At 45.0% G+C, this 20,992-nt stretch overlaps 2 protein-coding genes across 4 annotated transcripts in view; one reads left to right on the top strand and one right to left on the bottom strand.

Moving 5' to 3' along the window:
- fitm2 (fat storage inducing transmembrane protein 2) overlaps positions 1–12,199 on the bottom strand; it is a 14,368-nt gene extending 2,169 nt beyond the window's left edge. Inside the window, exons 1-2 of the mRNA XM_030367590.1 lie at positions 11,940–12,199; positions 61–294 (exon numbers count right to left, since the gene is read on the bottom strand). Of these exons, the coding sequence (XP_030223450.1) occupies positions 61–236 (176 nt within the window). The 5' untranslated portion in view covers positions 237–294; positions 11,940–12,199. The remainder of the gene's footprint in view (positions 1–60; positions 295–11,939) is intronic.
- Positions 5,904–20,992, top strand: hnf4a (hepatocyte nuclear factor 4, alpha). 3 transcript variants are annotated; one of them, XM_030367563.1, is made up of 10 exons: positions 5,904–5,967; positions 16,157–16,331; positions 16,903–16,997; positions 17,290–17,396; positions 17,504–17,659; positions 18,148–18,235; positions 18,351–18,503; positions 18,716–18,952; positions 19,205–19,324; positions 19,932–20,992. In XM_030367563.1, exons 1-10 carry the CDS (start codon positions 5,919–5,921, stop codon positions 20,066–20,068), a joined length of 1,317 nt encoding a protein of 438 aa, XP_030223423.1. In that variant the 5' UTR covers positions 5,904–5,918; the 3' UTR covers positions 20,069–20,992. The 3 variants fall into 3 exon arrangements, with proteins under 3 accessions (XP_030223423.1, XP_030223415.1, XP_030223405.1); XM_030367555.1 differs by lacking the exon at positions 5,904–5,967 and adding an exon at positions 14,689–14,908; XM_030367545.1 differs by lacking the exon at positions 5,904–5,967 and adding an exon at positions 15,010–15,341.

Here is a 20,992-nt window from a genome sequence, read left to right as displayed (position 1 = left end):
TGAATGACATTTGGTTCAACAGTAAGCTTAGCTTGTTAGCATCACAGCTCCTCTACTCACACGTTCAGGAAGGTTTTGGGCCCGCTGAAATACGAGGGAGGAACGAGCTGGAACTCTTTGAGAACAGAGCCCAGGATCGAAACAACCAGGAAGAACCAATGGATGTTTTGTCGCACCGCCGATATCCTCCAAAGTGACACCAACTTTTCCACAATGACGTCCAAGCAGGCCGCCATGTTGACGGGGTTCACCGGCTCACACGTCACAGGGTCTTGTTCTCCAGTTCTCTGAAGGCTGAGAACCAGGTAGACATGATGAGCGCCCCCTACTGCTGAGGGGGGAATCGCATCCTGCTGTATCCTATGCAGCGATTCCCAACTCCCGGTCCGTGGACCCGTTAGCAACATCAGGGCCGTGAAATATTTCCAGGAAAAAAAATGTTGTTACCTATTTTATTATTAAGGCTATAAGAGTCATGTTATTTCCTCCAACAAATTGACACACAATCGATCAATATGCAACTAAACCACTGTCAATTAAGCACTGTACATGCACTGTGATTTGCACTACTTTTGTGTTTATTGAATTCTTAGGGGATTATTCTTGTGTTTCTCTAATAAATTGAAGTTTTTATATTAATGCCTTGTTGAAGGGAGCCTCTGACTCAAGCATTTCATTGCTGTTGATTTAATTGTTGTGAATGTGAAAAATAGACCATCTTGAAAAACAGCCACATCCTTTGTTTAAAATAAAATAAAGGCATTCAAATTGACTACCGGTCCTCCAAATTTTTATGAATATGATGAAGAATCAAGGATGCTTTAATTGTTCTTTAACATGTAGGCCTATACATGGTAAACAAAGTCCAGTAAATCCAGCTCTCAGTGGGCTACCTATACCCTAGAATTGGTTTTATTAAAAATAAGCTATTAATATAAATAAAGACATACTAAGATACAACATATTTGTATCTTATACAAATATGTATGTTGAAGTTAAAAGGTGCGTAATCAGAAGGTGTTTAGCAGTTCAACAGTCTTAGAGCATCCAGGTAAAAGGTGTTCTTCAGCCTGTTTTTTTTGCCCGGATGCTACGCAACCTCCTGCCTGAGGGAAGGAGGGTAAACAGTCCATGTGCTGGGTGGCGATGAAAAACTAATTCGATCTTTTGTGGTATGGTCGTCTCAGAGGTATGATTTGGGGAGTGGAAAATATTCAGCACGTGGTTTATTCTAACAGAGACACAAGGTAGACAAGCTTGCGTTCTGGAGGTGGTTCATGACCAGTGTCTGTGGAATGATTGTGTTAATAGCAGAACTAAAATCCGGAAAAAGCAGTCTCACATATGAATTGCTGGTCTCCAGATGTGTGAAGGCTTTGTGGATAACGGCTGAAACTACATCAGCAGTCAAACGGTTCTGCCTGTAAGCATACTGGTGACAGTCGGATGTGATGTTAATGGTGTTCTTGATATTTCACATTGCCACCAGATGTTTTCATAATGATTGGGGGGTGAGAGCAACAGGTCTATAGTCATTGAGACGGGTGACTGTCTTGGCTTTTGGTACCGGAATGATGGTGGATGTCTTAAGACATATGTGTACAGTGGCCTGTGCCAGGGAGGTGTTAAAGATGTCACACATGACCCCTGAGAGTTGGCCTGCACAGTCCTTTAGGACATGACCTGGAATACCGTCGGGTCCAGCTGCTTTGCGTGGATTTATTTTCTGTAGCAGTACAACCTCCCCCTCTGATACACTCAGTGTTTAGTCCCCTGGCGAGGATGGAAGCTTGGTGGAAGGGGATTATTTGGAGGCCTTGAAACGGGCATAAAAGTGTTTCAGAGCATCAGGCAAGGAGGGGTCGGTGGGGCATTGTGCATTCTTCTTGCTGTAATTGGTAACACACTTTATGCCCTTCCACATGCTAGGGGGTCATTAGTGATGAAATGCTTTTTTCTTTTGTATCTTTAAAGCATAGTCCGATTTTGCTGTCTTTTTGCCGGTTGTCAGGCTTCGGCGTGCGTCCCTGAGTCCCCAGACCTGAACGCAGCGTCTCACGCTCTCAGAAGCGAACGCACCTCGGCATTCAGCAAGGGTTTTTGGTTAGGAGTGATCTTGATTGTTTTCCTGATGGTGACGTCATCCATACACTTATTAATGTATGCCAGGACTGATGTAGTGTATTCTTCGAGGTTCACATCATCCTTTAACGTTGCTGCCTGCCTCTTTAAACATCTGCCAGTTTGTGCTTTCAAAACAGTCCTGAGCAGAGAGCAGTGCCAACTACTGAACAATTTGTGCACCAACCTTTGTGTAAGTAGATGCCAATTCCCCCCCCTTTCGTTTTCCCTGAGAGATTGTTTCTGTCTGAATGGAAGAAAATCCTCTCATCAGGCTGGAAATTAGAGTCCGGCATGTTATCCTTTAGCGATGTTTCCACCAGCACCAAAACACCTTAATTCCTCCAGGCCCAGACGCAGTCGCAACAGGTCCATCTTATTGTCCAGTGCGCGAACATTTGACAGAAAGAGGGAAGGAATAGGTGGTCTGCGTGCTCCGGGCTTTCATGTTAGCTATCGGTCCTGCCCTCTTGCCCCAATTCTGCCTCCTCGAACACCACTTTCTCTTGCCTCTGCACCCGTGCAATCTTTATTTCCATGCTTTTGTCCTTAGTAGTCGCAGTCTCCCAAGTTACAACTTTAGTTTAGGTGTAAGTGAAAGTGAAGCTGCTACCTTCTTAAGCGCTATAAGTTCGGTGTTACAATATCTATGCTTCTCACTGAGAGCTAGAGAAGCCGCTGCATTGATGATGCGCCACCATCTTGGAATCATTGATCTATCAGGGGTCCTTTGACCAAAAAAGGTTGGGAACCCCTCTCCTATTGGACTGAGGTCATAAGGCATGCAGGGCACCTACCAACTGACGTTTATTAAATCATTAAAAAGTGTAATATTTATCTACACAGAATTTCTTTCCACCTTTCTGATCCTGTGCATCAGTGAGAAGGTTTTTTTACACTGCCAAGCCGGTACGGTCGCGGCTTGTCACACCCTGCAATTTCACTGTCTTGCCTGTGTAAAACCGAGGGGGTTATAATCCGCCACCAAGCCGGCTTTCTTTGTTCGTTGGAGTAAGCCTGGCTACAGTAGACCTCTTTAGAATAATTTCCATACTCCGAATGTTTATTTTTATTTTTTCAAACCACTCGCATGCAATAATGAGTATACATCTGAGTGTAGGTGTTGCAGGTTAAAGGATGATAGATATTTTCGCAACCTTTTCAACCTTTTATAGTGAGCTAGGACATGTGTCATTCACATGTCTTGTTATTAATTTCGATGTTTCTGTTAGTTGTTGTGTCATGCATGTGTCACCTATGTATTATTCTCAACTTAACCATTCCATTTTGCTTCCTCTTTATCTGAAAGTCCTGAATTTAACTGTATTCATGAAGCTCTGTCTTGAAAATAGCATCCATCTCGCTACGTAGAGAGCGGAGCAGCTCTTCCTTAAAACCAGAGGCGGGGGAGGGCTCACTGTCAGGGCGTGCAAGGCCACTATGTGGCGGGGATGTTCGCGGCAGGCCGTTGGGGTTGTGGAGGTAAATTGCTCCCGGGTTTCGGCTTAGGAGGCATTTTGGTAGGCAATAAGTTGAAATGTATGTGCTGGGAAAATAAACCTCACACAAAAAGGTTAAAAAAGTGCCCAAAGTAAAAAAAATGTAGATGTTGCAGGAGCTGCCAAAGTCACGTCTCATTCCGTTGATCGCTCACAAGCCTATTATTGTTTAATTTATGAAAAGCTGTTCAGGTGAGCCAAGTTCTACCTTTTACTGGGATGGCAAATACACCTCCAAATTGACATGACATTCATATAAGTACCCTTTTTGCCATATTTGATATATGACTTACTCTAATTTAAAAAATTGGTTACCTGGTTTCTCTCGCATCTCTCTCTCACAACCAAACGAATTACCCACAAAGTATTAGCATCCATACTGCCCTGATTCCCATTGTCTCCCTGGTGCACATCCCGATTCATACCAGCCTCAGAGTTTGGGACCCCACAGATATGAATTGCAGAAGCTGCACGGACATAAAGCAATAGATATTTCATGATGAAAAATAATATATATATATATTTGATGTGCAATGTAATTCCCAGTGATGTACTCATCTATTATTTTGGCTGAACCGTAGCTTTAAGGTTTAGCCTCAAATTGTCAAAGCCTATGCTTTGAAATATATATTGGAATAGCATCATATCCACATTTCTAATATTCTTAAAACAGCAAACTACTTCTACGTCCTACTACTTCTGCAATCCCACACGGCTCTTTGTACCTTTGTTGCTGTCATGGAGCAGTTTAGTGTGGTCTGGTCTGGTCAGGCCAATGACATTCTCCCAAGCAACAGGTTGAACTACAGACACACAAGGCAATTCATTTATCTCTATTTGTACCACATCCAACCTTCTGGAAGGGTCTTGGGCTGTAGAGAGAACCATTGGTCATCTCAGCTGGAAGCCACGTGGACAATTGAACGTAAGCAAAATGTTGTGATGAGATTTGAACCCATTTCACAAATGTAACTCTTCATAATCCCAGAAAGCACCTCTCGGCAGGGGGGGGAATGTCATACACTGGTGTGGTGTCTTTTCAGTAGGGCAAGAGGACAGATTGACTGTGTGTAATGTTAATGTTCTGTATGAAAGATTACATGTGAATGGAGGACCAGTTGACCATGCTAGCAGTGTGAGGGCCAGTCAGCGACAACAGTGACTGGCCCTCATTCAGATTCAATATGAGCAGTTCATGGTCTATTACATAAGACCAGAGTAGTGTGTAATACCACCCTGTAGGGGGGCTCCCACCCTGTAGCCCCCCACCCTGTAGCCTCCCACCCTGCAGGTGGGAGGCTACAGGGTGGGGGGGCTCTCTTTTGAGTGGAAGTATTCTGTACTGACATATTCGTCTCTCTGTGCTCTGGAAGGAACACCAAGTGTTTGGCTGGAGTTTTCGCTGAACAGTCACTCCTTGCTCAAACCAAACGGTAGGCCGAGGAATCAGGAGCTCAGATCCAAGAGGCCATGGCAGGCTGGCAGCTGTAATGCCAATGAGTGCATGTGCCTTTCCGCTTGTTTTAAAGGATGGGAGGTCATTCATTGGGTTGTTCGGTTAACTATCTCGGTTGAGTCACGAAGTCAGGAAGTGATGTCCATGGCTACCAGTTCAGGTAGCAGTACACATGTCTGCAGCCACTATGTGTGTGCCACACCTCTCTCTCTCTCACGCTCTCTCTCTCTCGCGCTCTCTCTCTCTTTCTCTCCCGCTCTCTCTCTCTCTCTCTCTCTCTCTCTCTCTCTCTCTCTCTCTCTCTCTCTCTCTCTCTTTCTCTCTCTCTCTCTCTCTCTCTCTCTCTCTCTCTCTCTCTCTCTCTCTCTCTCTCTCTCTCTCTCTCTCTCTCCACTCAGCCTTCTGCCTTTCCCTTCTTTTGTATAAACAAGTAAACATTTTTTGCCCGCGTATTCATTTGCTAATCCTACATTCTGAAAAATAGTCTGATGATGAAGGTGTGTGTGGGGGGGGCGAGGAGCTAGATAAAAACTCATAATAACTTTGCGTCTATTTGAGTTTCATCTTGTTGCCATGGTTACAGCTGCCATATAGATTGGCGGCCATACGAGGCTGGTTACTGGTTAACCTCTCCACCCACATTTGCCCAGATTAGGAGAATCAATAAGATAAGAGTAGCACCGGCGGCCTTACCTTGCACCAACACCCTCCTCACACTGCAGCAGCCTGCACTAACTTCCATACTTCACACCTTGGCTGTACCAACGCAGAAGGAACTCTAGAAGAGTACCTCAGATGCTTTGAGACGGAGGTGAGGAGCGGAAGGAGAAGGAAAAGGCAGCATGGTCAACGTGAACACACAGGTGCCTCTGCGTGTCAGGCTTCCATTCGGTGAGTACACAGCGCGCTTTGGCTGCTGCAACCGCTTTGGCCGGAGAGAGATCAGGTCCGACGCCTGCTTGTGTTTCAATTGTGTTGGTTTTAAAGTGTGTATGAGTGCTCTTCAGCAGCTGTGCCCCTGTGCCCCTGGCTTTGACAGGACATTGGCACCATTCCCCAGCAGCATTTCTGGTTCGATATCTGGAGTAGGCTTTTACTGTAGCATCAAGGCTACTGTTATGGCTGCAATTCATGAAGGTGTGTCCTGCACTATCTGTAGATTTACAACGTTCAAGGCAAGAACAGGAGTCTGGTGACCCTGATGCAATGAGTATTTGATGACGTTTTTCATAAAGGGCTGAATATTAGAGGATGCTGACAAATGTCTGGGCCTAGGGAAAGACTTTATGCTTATAGGGGGAAGGTAAAGGGTGAAGCGATGACAACGGCTAATCTTAGCAGGTTGTTGACTTGGGCTCAGTATGGAGTAATGAGCGCATCGGGTTCTGTGTGCCTCTGATGCAGCAGGCTGCCACTCTGACAATCAAACAGATGTCCTGGTTCCCACTCCTGCTCACTGTACACTCTGTAGCCATGTAGCAGTGTCTAAAAAGATACCGTCTCTGTGTGTTCTTCACAGCATTTTAGGAAAATTATGTTTAGGGGAGCGAGGGTTACCCAGGGCAATGCTAGGCTGTGTGTTCTGTGGCTGTAGACTTTTCCTTTCCTATTCCTTGTTTTCTAAAAGCTGCTGGACAATGAAAGGGAAACTCAAGAGACCTCAGCACGGCTCTCTGGAATGGGATCAATTCCAGGGTGGAAGGCTGTCCATAGACACATTGTTAATATTGACTGATAGTGATCTTCATTGTCCTCTGTCAGTGATGGACATGCTGCCTCTTTTCATCTGGCTCAATACACCTATAAGAGCCCATTCTTTGGGTATTCATTTCTTCCAACACAAGACATATTCATATCGGTTGTTGAGTGTCGTATTTAATCCGTTGATGAACTGTATAATAGTTATGTCTTAGTAGTGAAATTATTCATGGGTGGATATCAGGCTACAGTATTAAACAGGTGGCCCCCATCACTCAGTCTGAATGTCATTCCTACCTAACAGTTGTTATCGTGGAATTAATCTCATCTAGTTCTAAATTGGGTTTTGTGAAAAGCAACTGGCTACCAAGGAGCTGACTTTCACACTCGTTATATAGCGTAAATAAAAACAAACAAACGGCCATTTCAGTTCTTCAGATATTCCCGTTACTACCTTTTCTGGACAGCAGAAAACTGCAACAGCTGGTATGGCAATAGTACCATGAAAGCACAAAATGGCTACCTTGTGATTTGTAAATAGGAAGCTGGATTATGTTTAACATCACCCATTTTCACTTTAGGGGCGGCAGCTGTCGAATCCATCTAAGATTTGAAGGAGTTCTGGTTGTGCTCAGATTGATGATGACAAACTAATCCAATGGCTGTCCCAGGGGGGGCTCTCTGCTGTGTTAAATAAATTCTGTAATGTGTGAGTAACCTTGATTGAGAGAGAATTCATGCAGCCGTTGCTTAATCTTATAGATACCAAGTAGTCTTTTTTTGTGTGTAGCAGCCGCATGAGAACCACCCACCACCACCACAGTAATACCCTTACCATTCTGCTTAGAGGCTCACGTGCATTTTTTATGAAGAAAAATGAACTATTTGGATGATCCAAATAGATGGATCATCCAAAGCCAAATCATTGGTGTAGCCTATGCTTTCCTTACTAGCTGTATTCCCTAAGCTAGCGCTGGTCTGTGTGGTCGAGATCAACTTATGTGGCCCTTCCATGTGGAAACAAACCATCCACTGCTTATAGGGGATAATTATGACCTTTTTTTTAATCCTAACCCTAAGCCTGTTATTAAAGATGAGAACGCCCTGGGCTGTTATGAATATTGTATGATTATAATAGACTCTTTCACAGAGGTGTCGTGGTAGGACAAGCGCAGGGGTCCCTCGTTAAGCTAATGATGGGTCTGCTCCTGCATCAGAGCTCAGGTCGTACACTTCTCTTCACTAGGGTTTTCCTACGACGACTACTCCGTTAAAATAATGGAAAATTAACTAATTAATTGGATTCTTTCTCAGTTTTTACATTGACATTTAGGGCATTTAGCAGATACTTTTTCGAAAGCACCTTACAATAAGTACATTTGTCAGAAGAAGGTGAAACAATATATCGCTGTTTGTACAGTATGTGTTTTAATAGTAATGGGAATACAGGTAGACATGTACAACATAACATCAAGTAACAGATGATTAGTTGCCCAACGGCCCCAGCATGTACAAAAGATGGCCTGTCCTGTGCCTTTGCAGGTCAGTTGGTGAATGTAAACACAACAAAAGCCATTTGACAGCCCCTGAGCAACCCGTGTGTTTGCCCAAAGAACTGGACGACTTGAGAGTGATTCTTCAACAGTGAGCTATAACCACACATTACAGGCTCAGTGTGTATGGCTGGCACAGATTCAACGAGTCACAGACCTTTAAGAATCTGCACCCCGGACACCCGGGTTCTTTCACCTAGTAGGCCTATATATGCTGGAATATGGAATCGTGATAAATGGTTAACCGTCATTCCCTAGAGCTACGTTGTTTCCTTAGACTAAAATTTATTTAGCTTGCTGTAGCTGAATTAAAGAAATCTTGAATCTGTCTATTATATGCAGTGGATGGGATAATTGTGGTTTCGGTAATTGTCTTATGTCAAAATATGCAATATTTACTTAACAAAATCGGAATAACCAAAACTTTGGATGAAAACAGGATAAGGGGATAAGATGTAGGCCGAAGGGAACAAAATGGATTTGAGGGATCTAGGGGACTTAAATACACACTCACACACTGTAAACTAATAATGTAAAAAGTAAAGTATCAATACATTGGGAACTAAGGAGTTCTAGGGTGTCCTCTAGTGGACAGATAAACCATGCGGCCGGGCATGTCTCATTTCAGTATACGTAATGTTTTTGGAAGCCATATAACTTTTAATTACATAATCATGTTACAATAGATCATTTTGCAACCAATTGAGCAGTTATATATCTATGTATCTATATCTATATCTCTCTATATATTTATATATATCTATATCTCTATATATATATCTCTCTCTCTATATATATATATATATATATATATATATATATATATATATATATATATATATATATCAAAATATATTAAAAAAAAAACACATGTGTCAATAGCTGAAAGAGATAGAGAGTTAAGATTCATTATGATTTAGTGAGGTCAGTATAATGAAAAGTTGGGTCTTCAGTCTATTGAAAAGATACATTTTAGAAAAGGATTTTTACAATTTCTGCTTGAAAGTACAAAGGAAAAGCACTACAAACCAACCATTCGGTGTAATGAAGGATAGTAGATTAGGCCTATATTGGAGATATCTAGCCCATGCCTTTCCGTCTCTAATTAACTAAGTAAAATAAGAGGTTGGCTATTGCACACACACACACACACACACACACACACACACACACACACACACACACACACACACACACACACACACACACACACACACACACACACACACACAGTGTTCCCTCGACACTATTAATCCAGCCGTCCGGGCTCCGATTAAATCTCATTGTGACGGCATTAGAGGCTGATCTCCCCCAGCCACCCGCCGCGGGGCCCAGGGGAGCCGCACACGGAGCCCTGCAGCCGCCAGCCTGAGTCGCCTCTCTGCCTCCCGGAGCCTCCTCGGTGCAGCCCGGTTCACGCCTGCTTCCCGGGCTGGGCTCAGGGCCCTGTAGAGACGGCTCCCGCTCTCACAGGGATGTATGGAGAGCATGATGGAGCGCTGAACGTCCAAGGTAAACAGACCAGGTGGTGGAGGTGCTGGCTAGCAGGGCACCTCGCTTTACGTTGTCATTATGCTTTGTTAGCGGTGGAGTTTACAGTCACAGCAAGATGGAATTGTTCAAACAATTTCGGTATTTGTAGAAACTGGTGCTTTTCTCAGGAATGGAAAAATGTCTCATTACTTCTACCATACTACGATCTATAAATCAATGTTTTTAAACCCAATTATTGAGTTGTAATGTTAGACTTGTTGCTGGGGGAGAAACGAATGCTGTTGGTACCAAAGGAAAGCCAAAGGAGAGCCATTCCCCCGGGCGGAGAAACATCATGAGGTGAACTCTCCACAGGGAGGCAGTGGTTCCCAGATAGTCTGGTTCAGTGAGGTCTTCCTCATTGTTCAGAATCAGAATCACTTTTATTACATCTCAGTACACAAGGGTCAAATTCGTAGGCTTGGTTCCTCAACAGCCACATGGCAGCATCAATACAAGATCAAGTAAATAAAGATAATTAAAAAAAGATGTAAAAATAAGTAGCAGTATAGATCACAATAATAAATAATAACAATACAATAAAATATTATGATAATAAGGGAGATAATAAGACTACTAAACAACTGCAACTAAAACAGTGGTCATAAGTAATAATATGTAATGATGTAAAGTGTAAATTGTTTGTGTAAAGTGTTAAGTGGTACCAGCCACGGTTGATTCTGGTGCAAAAATGTTGTGCAAATTACAGGAAGAATCTATAGTATAATATATATAGTCATGGTAAATGCTGTGTTGTATCTAACCACAGCCACCAGGGCCAGGGGGATAACACCATTTCAAGCAGGCGTCCTGATGAGAGGAGGTTGACCTGATACTTTGATATTGTTAAAGTGTTGAGCTGACATCACTTACACACTCACAACGACAATCATGTGACAAGTAGCCGATCATCACCTAGAAAGCCTTCTCTAATGTAGCTGGCCTGTCAAGGGGGCTTTCTCAACACTGGCCTGTGTCAATCACAGTGTGGAGGATAAGCGTGTATCGATTGGCTGGTGACGAGGCAGGCCTCGGAGGGAATCAGGCAGATAAGGCGGCTGTCAGCGATGCTGCTGACTGAAGGGATAGGGTTGGCAGACGAAGTGACTTCTCAGCACAACAGGGGTTAATGATTGCTGAGCTTATCATGCTCTGTGATTGATTCACGTTGCGCATCGTGTTTATTGATGCAACTGTTTACCTATTTGTTCTCCGCGACATCGTTTTTTTCAGTTGGTTCATTTCACGTCCATGTAGCCTTTCACATGTATTTCAAATAGCCTTGGTAATGTTTGTGAAACATATACATGCTATGCAATACTTTATACCCGTAGGCCAATCCGAGAAATGTCAGATCAAAAGTAAACTATTTCAACTGCTGTGCCATGTTTGATTATATGGGTTCTGTGACAGGGAAACTGATAAAAAACTGTTTTTTTTTGTGTTGGCCTAAATTTCCAAAAATCGAATTTGACAATGATATATGAGCCTAATAAACGAGAGCAGCTTTTGATCTGAAATGAGCTAATTTCATCAATGAATTAATTCAAATAAAGCATTGTAGGCCTTAGTGGGCCGTTGATCACATCACTCTTGATTGAATGATCCTGTTGATGTTAACTCTTTACTATATATGAACAGCCTCTCCCACTTAAAACATCACTTGAAAAAAATAGAAAACAATTGAACAAAAAGCTCATTGAAATGTAGTTAATCGTATCCAAGCCAATCCATATGAACAATGGCTGACGATGGATGGCTAAGGCAGGGACATAGGAGCGGGGGAGAATGGGACATTACCTGGCTAGAGGACTAAGGGGAGAATGAGATATTACATGGCTAGAGGAGCGAGGGAGAATTACCTGGCTGGCTCGGGCAGGGCTTGCATAAGCTGCGTGACAGCAGATAGCAATCTGTTGACAAGGTCTTTCCTATGACACTAAAGTCACATAATATCATTTTGTTTAGCGCTGGAGAGCGGAGCGCAAGGCTTTCCGCACCGCTTTTCCATTCGTCCTTCTGTAACACCAATCATCACCATCATTAAAAAACGATTGTATCTATTTGATCAACACTCACTTTTTGTCCCGTTGCGGAGGCACGCTGCTAAGTCACATTAAGGTCCGGTAGTATCCTCATCCAGGGGGTCAGGGATTCTCCCACCAGCCCACCGCCAGTAGGCTACTGGGTCTAGCATCTGGTCATTTCAGTTACCTTAACGCTGCTGGCCTTTGGGATCAGACTTTGGGAGTGAAATGCAGCCGTTGAGGAGAAGGTACAACTAGGCTCAGATGGAGTTTGGTCAGCGGTCGGAGATTCCTATTCACAAGATAGACTTTGTTCACAAACGCTAGTTTGAAGTTTCAAAGGGGAATCACAAGTGTTACATCAGTTCTCAGTGGTTCTGACTTTAGCCCTCGGGGCAGGAGTTTGGGTGACTGATTATAAGACGACTTCCCACACGTTTCATCAGGGCAACAGGGTCCTGCTGACGAGTCCTGCTCGGGCCGGATCCCCTCTCAAACACACAACTCCAGGATTGTTTTTTGGACAGTTGTAGTTGGACAGTCATCAACAGCACTTTAGTGCCTGCAATCTTTTAATATCAGTAAAGTTTGGTAGTTTGCACACATGGCTTGGTGTGGGTCTGCTAGCAGAGGTGGTTGAGCTCTGATAGAATAAGCCCCTGTGAGTTGGTAGAGTAGCATGTGTAATCCAAATGCATCAGAACACTTTGTCACCGTGTGTGATTAAGGAAAGCCATAACCTTCCAGATTATGGTTTATTGTCCTGTATATGGCTGTTCCTTGGGAAGTTCACAGAAATGTAAGATGGGAGCAGTGATAAAATAATTTTAATGACGGGTAAGATAAGATTTGCTCTTGGTGACTCATTCCAACCCTCAGCACAGATTCCCCTACATCTCCCTACACACACACACACACACACACACACACACACACACAAACACACACACACACACACACACACACACACACACACACACACACACACACACACACACACACACACACACAGCCACACACACACACACACACACACACACACACACACACACACACACACACACACAGCCACACACACACACACACACACACACACACACACACACACACACACACACACACACACACACACACACACACACACACACACACAGACTGCTTGGTAGGTGGTTTGGATAATGAACAAGCTTCTTGAACAAACATAGATATTGTTGAGGAGCTTCCCCAATGCAGTGTAAAGACGCGCTATCAGCCACCTCTGTGCTGACTTGTTGCAGTGATGGCATGCACTCAGTTTCAATGTTTTACAACCTTAAACCAACAGCATTTAACAGTGGGTCAAAAGCCTCACTGTTTGATTGATTTATACATTTTGTAAACTTCAATTATGAAGAAGGTTCAAAGATTTCCTTGTTCCAAGACATCCTAATAACAAATGATCTGATTACATATACCTCCAATTGAACAAGCTGTTTTATACCATTCACCTTTGTACTCTGATTACTATCGATACATTTTTATTTTATTTTATCATTGTAGAAAAGAGGAAAGTGGCAGATAGTTGTGTCCCACCAAAGCCCCCGTGGTGGGGTTAGGCGCGCCGTGCTAATGCCTGCTGGTCCGCTGGCCGCTGAGGTCAGACTGGCGGGGTCCGCGGGGTCTAGGGCTCCTGAGGTCTGCATGAACCTCGGAGCGTTGACCTATCACTGTGTGCTGCAACTTTCCCCTCTTCAAACAGCCGCTGCTGTTTGCCATGTTTCTGTTCCTACGCACAGGAGGCACCGAGCGCAACAACACTTTCTGCTTCCTTTTCAAAACTCAAACTTGACTTGAATCCCATCATGTTTATAATACTTGTTGTTAAACCGCTCGGAGTGCCCGGGAGATGTTTGTAGACAACGCTTTGTCAGATAGACGAATGTGTAAGATAAGAACATCGGTTTCTGTGCTTAACTGTAAGTTACCAAACAAAAAGTAAATATGTTCTGATTTGACCCAGGGGATATGCGAGATTGAGAAACGTATTGCAATCTTGTGCAACTCACAGAGCAAACGTTGTGTGCTCTGTGAGGTGCATTCTAGAGAATCCAACTGCTCCACACAATATATCACAATGTTTCTTTCTATACCAAAGGCTAACAGCCTATTAAATGTCCATCATGAAGCAGTTCAAACAGCTGTGATAAAAAGGCTTCAAATGTCTGAAAGTGCCCTTTCTGGGGATTGGGTCGGGGCAAGCATCACGTGACTGCATTTCAGCAATTAATTATTGATACACAAAGGCATCGGTTTGCTTCAGGGAGAATTATTTCAATGCTTAATTATGTCAGTCTTAACTGAGATTTAGCGGGTACATATTAGGCCCAAAGGAAGTAGGTCTACTGGGTCTCAGTGAAAGCAACAGTAGGTAAGCTATACCTTGCTCAACGAGGAACACACACACACAAAAACACACAGAAGAACACTGTTTCCTATCAAAACACCAACTGGTTTTTACTGGTGGAACTCCGATGTGGTGAGAAAGGGAGAGAGAAATAGATAATACATGCACTGAAGAAGGTGAAGAAGGATATCAATGTTGTGTTATCTCTCACTCAAAAAAGTTGATTCATCACTGAGAGTCTGGTTAAAAATCAACCAGACTCAGGGGGGGAGGAGGAGGAGGGGGAGGAGTAAACTCCCACCCCCCCATCAAATATCCACCTTTAAAGGGGGCGTGGCCCAGGCCCAAGGAGGGAGGAGGGGGTGTTTAATGGGGGGGCGAGGGGGTGGTTGGGTTGGTGGTGCCGGGAGGGGGGGTTGTCTTTAGTGGATGGGGCACATGGGCTTCTTGGTCAAGTCTTGTCTTAGCCCACATCGCTCAGGGTAGCAGTGGTGGAGGTAGCAGAGTTAGTAGAAGCATCTCGTCCGTCCAGAACGGAGCAGCAGCAGCTATGGACATGGCAGACTACAGCGAGGCCCTGGACCCAGCCTACACCACGCTGGAGTTTGAGAACATGCAGGTGCTGGCCATGGGCGCTGGTGAGTCACATGTGTGCGGCTACTGCTCATCCCGTTGAACTTTGAGACTTTTGAGTCCAGGGGAAAACTTTGGTCCCAGGCGGGGTTTCCACACTGGTGAAGGTCCTCCACATGGGGACGATAAACAGGGGCATTTGTCCACTCACTCCTGCTGTCAGTTGACTTCATCACTTGATGATAATGTCTCGACTCTTGGCATCAACAGATGTTGACTTACAACTCCATACTGGAGTAGCCCTTCAGAAGAAGTCTGGATCACAGGTGGATTGCGGTTCATTGTTGAGACTTCTGGACTTGACGTGACCGGTCTGGGTCATGTTTGGACCAGATCCTTGTCTGATAGTGGATATACATTGGTTCTCTGGTGAAGCATGGCTCTCTTGTTACAAACGGCTGGTTCTCAGAGTCCTGTCAGTGAGTCTCCCTAGCTGGTGTAAGTGATGTCAGTAATGAATCTGTAAGAGAGGAGTCAGTATGACGCTGGGACTCATTGTCCCATGACTTCTGCTAATGATCCTGATGCAAAAATGAAACAGCTCCCAGCTAGAATGAAAAGGGTGGGGGGGTGGGCAAGATATCTATCAAGCTACATATCTCGTTTATTTTTAGTTATTAGATATTTTCCTGTTTCCTGTAGTATGTTGGTAAGGTTGTAGTGTAATCCTGAATAACTTAATTTGCATTCAACAGTTCGAAAGCCTTGTAGAGGCATGATTTATTGTCTGATCATTTGATCATTTGATCATACTGATTGATTGATCAAATGTTGTGACCATGAGGGTGGGAAGACGATCCAGAGTAATTGTCCTCTCAGATATGATCAAGCACTCAGTGTTGACTGTCTGAGCCACTCAGACACCGTATAGATTTTGATCAGGCTTCAGTCCTTCTGCCTGCTGTTTCACCAAGGCCAGTAGCACCTCTGAAGTGTCCTTTGAATAATGAGGCTACAATCACATTATAAATGATGAGTTGGATTATTCATGTTCCACCTTTAATATACTATTTCATGAAGAAATCTCTCTCTGTCTGTCTGTCTGTCTGTCTGTCTGTCTGTCTGTCTCTCTCTCTCTCTCTCTCTCTCTCTCTCTCTCTCTCTCTCTCTCTCTCTCTCTCTCTCTCTCTCTCTCTCTCTCTCTCTCTCTCTCTCTCTCTCTCTCTCTCTTTCTCTCTCTCTCTCTCTCTCTCTCTCTCTCTCTCTCTCTCTCCATGTCTCTCTCCCCGTCTTGCTGTCCCTCTGTGTGTCAGACTCCTCCCCCGCTGAGAGTGGAACCATGAGTGCGGGCGGCCATCTTGTGGCGGGCAGCCTGTGTGCCATCTGTGGGGACCGGGCCACGGGGAAGCACTACGGGGCCTCCAGCTGTGACGGCTGCAAGGGCTTCTTCAGGCGCAGCGTTCGGAAGAACCACATGTACTCCTGCAGGTGAGAGCGAGAGGCTTCACCACCACCACCACCACCACCACTATCACCACCACCACAACCACCCCTATCACCACCACCACCACTACCACCATCACTATCAGCACCAGCACCATCACTATCAGCACCAGCACCATCCTCACCTATCAGCGCCCATGCTGCCCCAAGGGATGACTGATCTTATTTTTAAAGTATTTTAATGATTAAATATTGAGGACACGGGTAGTTGACTCACTGGTGCCCAAACTATCCCGACACACACTTCCCTTTCCCCCAAACACCCGAGCACGCACGCACGCACACACACACACACGCACACACGAACACACACACATACTCACACACACATCCATGCATGCACACACATAAACAAACATGCATACACACACCCACGCAGACATGCACGCATACTTGAATGCATTCACACACACAGACAGACCGAAACATATACACACAAACACACCCACTCACACAGCATGCACACACACAGACACGGACAGACACACACGACACACATGCATGTGCACACATATCTTTGCACTTGTCTTTAATCCTTGTCTTTCTGGGGTCCCAGGTTCAACAGACAATGCATCGTGGACAAAGACAAGCGGAATCAGTGCAGATACTGTCGGCTCAAGAAGTGCTTCAGAGCTGGCATGAAGAAAGAAGGTAGATTGAGGACATTGATGTTAAATTGAAGCGAGTTGTGAGTGTGTCGCAATAGCCACCAGAGCAGAGATCTTGTTAATGTTCAGTCGGTGAAGCGCTGGAGACTATGAGCGGTTTATGCTGAGCAAACATCTCTAAGCCATAATAGCCCTATACTGATAAACAGGACAGCCTTGGAAGCCTTGTTTTTTCCTTCACGTGACTTAGCATGCGGCGTGCTAAATGCTACATGCTTCATTGTTTTAAATATTAAATGAAATGTGTGTGTGTGTCTGTGCATGTGTGTTCTCAGCTGTACAGAATGAAAGAGACAGAATCAGCACCCGGAGGTCCAGCTACGAGGACAGCAGTTTACCCTCCATCAACGCCCTGATCCAGGCTGATGTTCTGTCCAGACAGGTGAGGCTCGGACCAGGCCAGGACCCTCACCCTTACCCCCGCACCGTACCAGGAGCTGGGGGTAACACTGCCTCCTGGTTCTGATGTTGTCCTAAATCACTGCTCAGATCACCTCCCCGGGGCCCATACTAAACGGAGACATCAGGACCAAGAAGATGGCCGCCATCACGGATGTGTGTGAGTCTATGAAGCAGCAGCTGCTGGTGCTGGTGGAGTGGGCCAAATACATCCCAGCCTTCTGCGACCTTCCCCTGGATGACCAGGTGGGCCTATAGTCATCCTGAGATTGGTGCAAAATAAGTCAATGAATGTACATGTATGCATACATATCAGTTTCTATATCAGCCTTCCACCACGACGGCAGGGCCCAGTGAGCCATGGTGGAGGAACGGTGTGTGGTGGTGCCTGTGTTCTCTATCATTATATACACAGAGCAGTCCTCTGCCATCCTGAGAGTTAATGTATTCATTCCAGGTTAGAATATGATGAGCTGGTTGTAAAGTCACATCCACGCTCTGGAATCATTAACACAGCGAATGGACAAGGCTTGGTAACTGATTGGCTGATGTATGTTCATTTCTTTGTCGTTGTTAGTTTGACAGAGTAACCAGGCCGCATCGGACAATTTCCTTAGACGGGCCTAAGACAAGACTTTTATTGTAAAGAAATTGATGTGGGATTTAAGGTAGAAGCCAGCTGATACAAAGGAGACAATTGCATTGTTTCACATTTAGTTTGTTGTCCCTCCCAGGTGGCGCTGCTACGCGCACATGCTGGGGAGCACCTTCTGCTGGGGGCGGCCAAAAGGTCCATGCTCTTCAAAGATCTCCTGTTATTGGGTAATAAGAACCGCTTACCATTCAAACACATTATCCACCATGGGATGAAATCCCTGGTCGGTTGTCGGCCCGACACATCGCTTTATGGGTTGAAAACGGGACGCCCTCTCCTCAGGGAACGACCACATCATCCCCAGGAACTGCCCTGAGCTGGAGGTGAGCCGGGTGGCCGTGAGGATCCTGGACGAGCTGGTGCTGCCCTTCCAGGAGCTCCAGATCGACGACAACGAGTACGCTTGCTTGAAAGCCATCGTCTTCTTTGACCCAGGTATGAGCAGCAATCGAGGGGTCCAGATCACCCAGATAACACTGTGTTCCCCTCTACCAAATCTAGAAGAATATACTATACAAGTCACAGCCGTGCTTCTTTAATATAGCTCTTTATTTTTTAAACAACGATACTGTCAAGACCTTTTGCCGGTTGAAATGTCCTCAATTGGAACATGAATGTGACCCACGCCCTTCCCCTTCCTGTGCCAGACGCCAAGGGTCTGAGTGACCCGGTGAAGATCAAGCGCATGCGCTACCAGGTGCAGGTGAGCCTGGAGGACTACATCAACGACCGGCAGTACGACTCGCGGGGCCGCTTCGGGGAGCTGCTGCTGCTGCTGCCCACGCTGCAGAGCATCACCTGGCAGATGATCGAGCAGATCCAGTTCGTCAAGCTCTTCGGCATGGCCAAGATTGACAACCTGCTGCAGGAGATGCTGCTGGGAGGTGAGGGGACGTGTGTGGGTCTAGGGGACGCCTGCGAGGGACGGGGCCGGAGGGGGTCAGTTCCATTCAAAAGGGTTCCAGGCCTGGCTTTGAACCCCGATGTCCCCACCCTACCTCTGAGACGAGATGACTCCACCCCCATTTGTAATAAATACGCAGACACAAGCTGAGAGTGCATCTCAATCTGTCCTGGGGTTTGTTACGGTAGTATAGCTCTATGTATGACTCAGTGTGTCTGCATGTGTTTTCCAGGTTCTGCTAACGAGGCCCCTCATGCACCTCACTCTCTGCACCCCCACCTGGTCCAGGAGCACCTCAGCAGCAATGTGATCGTCTCCAACGGCCCCTCACCCCTACACAACGGTCAAATCTGTAAGGGCTAACACACAGGAACAGAGTAAGATAAAGTCACAGCGTTGAATCCGAGGAGTATAAAGGTGAATGGGTGGATTAGACACGCGCGGGGTTACAGGTATAGGACTAGTGACGCCGTGAGCCAAACAGCATCGCATTTATTCATATTTTTCCTCATTGGCAACCCACTTCCTGTGCAGATCAATCTAGCTGCTGGAAGGACTAACAGGCTTGGCAGAATAATCCTTTTCTAAGTTCTTCATGGAGACTAATCAGGCTTATTTTGTCAAAGAAAGCTTCTGTTATTTTTCGCTTAACCATTCTAATGCCCTCAGAAATTTCACAGAAAGTGCTTATTATTCATAGTCTGAAAAGTGGTAGCTTTAAAGAAAGGGTACCCGTAGGGAGAGACAGATATGCTCTCCTGAGCTCTGCGCTGACCGCTCACTTTAAGGCCAAATCCCATTTCTACCCCTTACCCCTTCCCCTTCCCCCTTCAAAACAAGGGGTAGGGGAAAGGGGAAGGGGAAGGGGGAGGGGAAGGGGAAGGGGAAGGGGTAGGGGGAAGGGGAAGGGGAAGGGGAAGGGGATTGGGCCTAACACTCTTCTGTTCCCCGTTCTGCAGCCACTCCTGAGACCCCCATCCCGTCCCCCACCTCCAGCTCAGAGCACTACAAGATGGCCCAGGGGGTCATCGCCACCGTGCCTAAGCAGCCTACCTCCATCCCTCAGACCACCATCACCAAGCAGGAGGCCATGTAGCCAGGCTTGACTCAAACAGCCTCTCACCTCACCATATCTGCGTTCATGTTGTTCTACGGTTTGGCCATTCTTCTAAATAGTCCCTGATGTACGACGGAACATGTCCGATAACTACGTAGCAGTGGTTGAATATATGAACGTCTGTTTGGTTCATGCATTCAGCGTAACTCCCATGAGGGCCTTGTTAGATCAACTGCAATTAAAAAGTCCAAAACATTGCTTATGAAATCTACACAACATAAGTCCTGTCGATGTCGGAGCTTGATTTGGCAACCGTGTTGGGTTGCAGGAGATGTCCTAAAGAACGCCCCCAGGCCTACTGTTTGATGGTGATTGGATAGTGCCAATGCTGTATTAATGTTACAACATTTATTTTTTAGCATTACACTGTATTTGGCTTTTATAGATATTTAAACTCCATGTTGCCATGTTTCAGCTAGTTGGTAATATGCCTTTGTTATTCATATATAATGTTGTTTATTTTAACATTTTTGTACAGGTTAAGTACAAAATATATTTTCTTAAACAAAATCACTTGGAAATTCAAGGTTTAAAGCTGTTGTATAATATGACGATCAGGGGTTTATTACATGACTAGAGTATAGAGTATCTTTCGATAAGTTATAAATTACACCAAGATTGCTTGGTTGATAGGATGTTGTCTGTTGTGTGGTGCCACTTTTTAAAAGACATAGGCAGCCATTTATTGAGGAAGAAATGTTATTTCCCCAATTCAAATACTTAAATATGTTGTATCATTTTTTATATAATATTTTTTCTGTTTGAGATAAATTTATTGTCATGGTTTAGCTGAAAGAATAAACTGTGCCTTGAAAACTAAACTGCCTTACACACAGGAAGAAATGTTCACCTTTCAATGTGAAGATACATAAATAAAACGTCAAGGTCTATTTTTACACTTAA

Source organism: Gadus morhua, chromosome 1 (genome assembly GCF_902167405.1).
Source record: "Gadus morhua chromosome 1, gadMor3.0, whole genome shotgun sequence".
Taxonomy (NCBI): Eukaryota; Metazoa; Chordata; class Actinopteri; order Gadiformes; family Gadidae; genus Gadus; species Gadus morhua.
The sequence above is the reverse complement of the archived record's forward strand: the minus strand, read 5'-3'. Positions and strand labels throughout refer to the sequence as shown.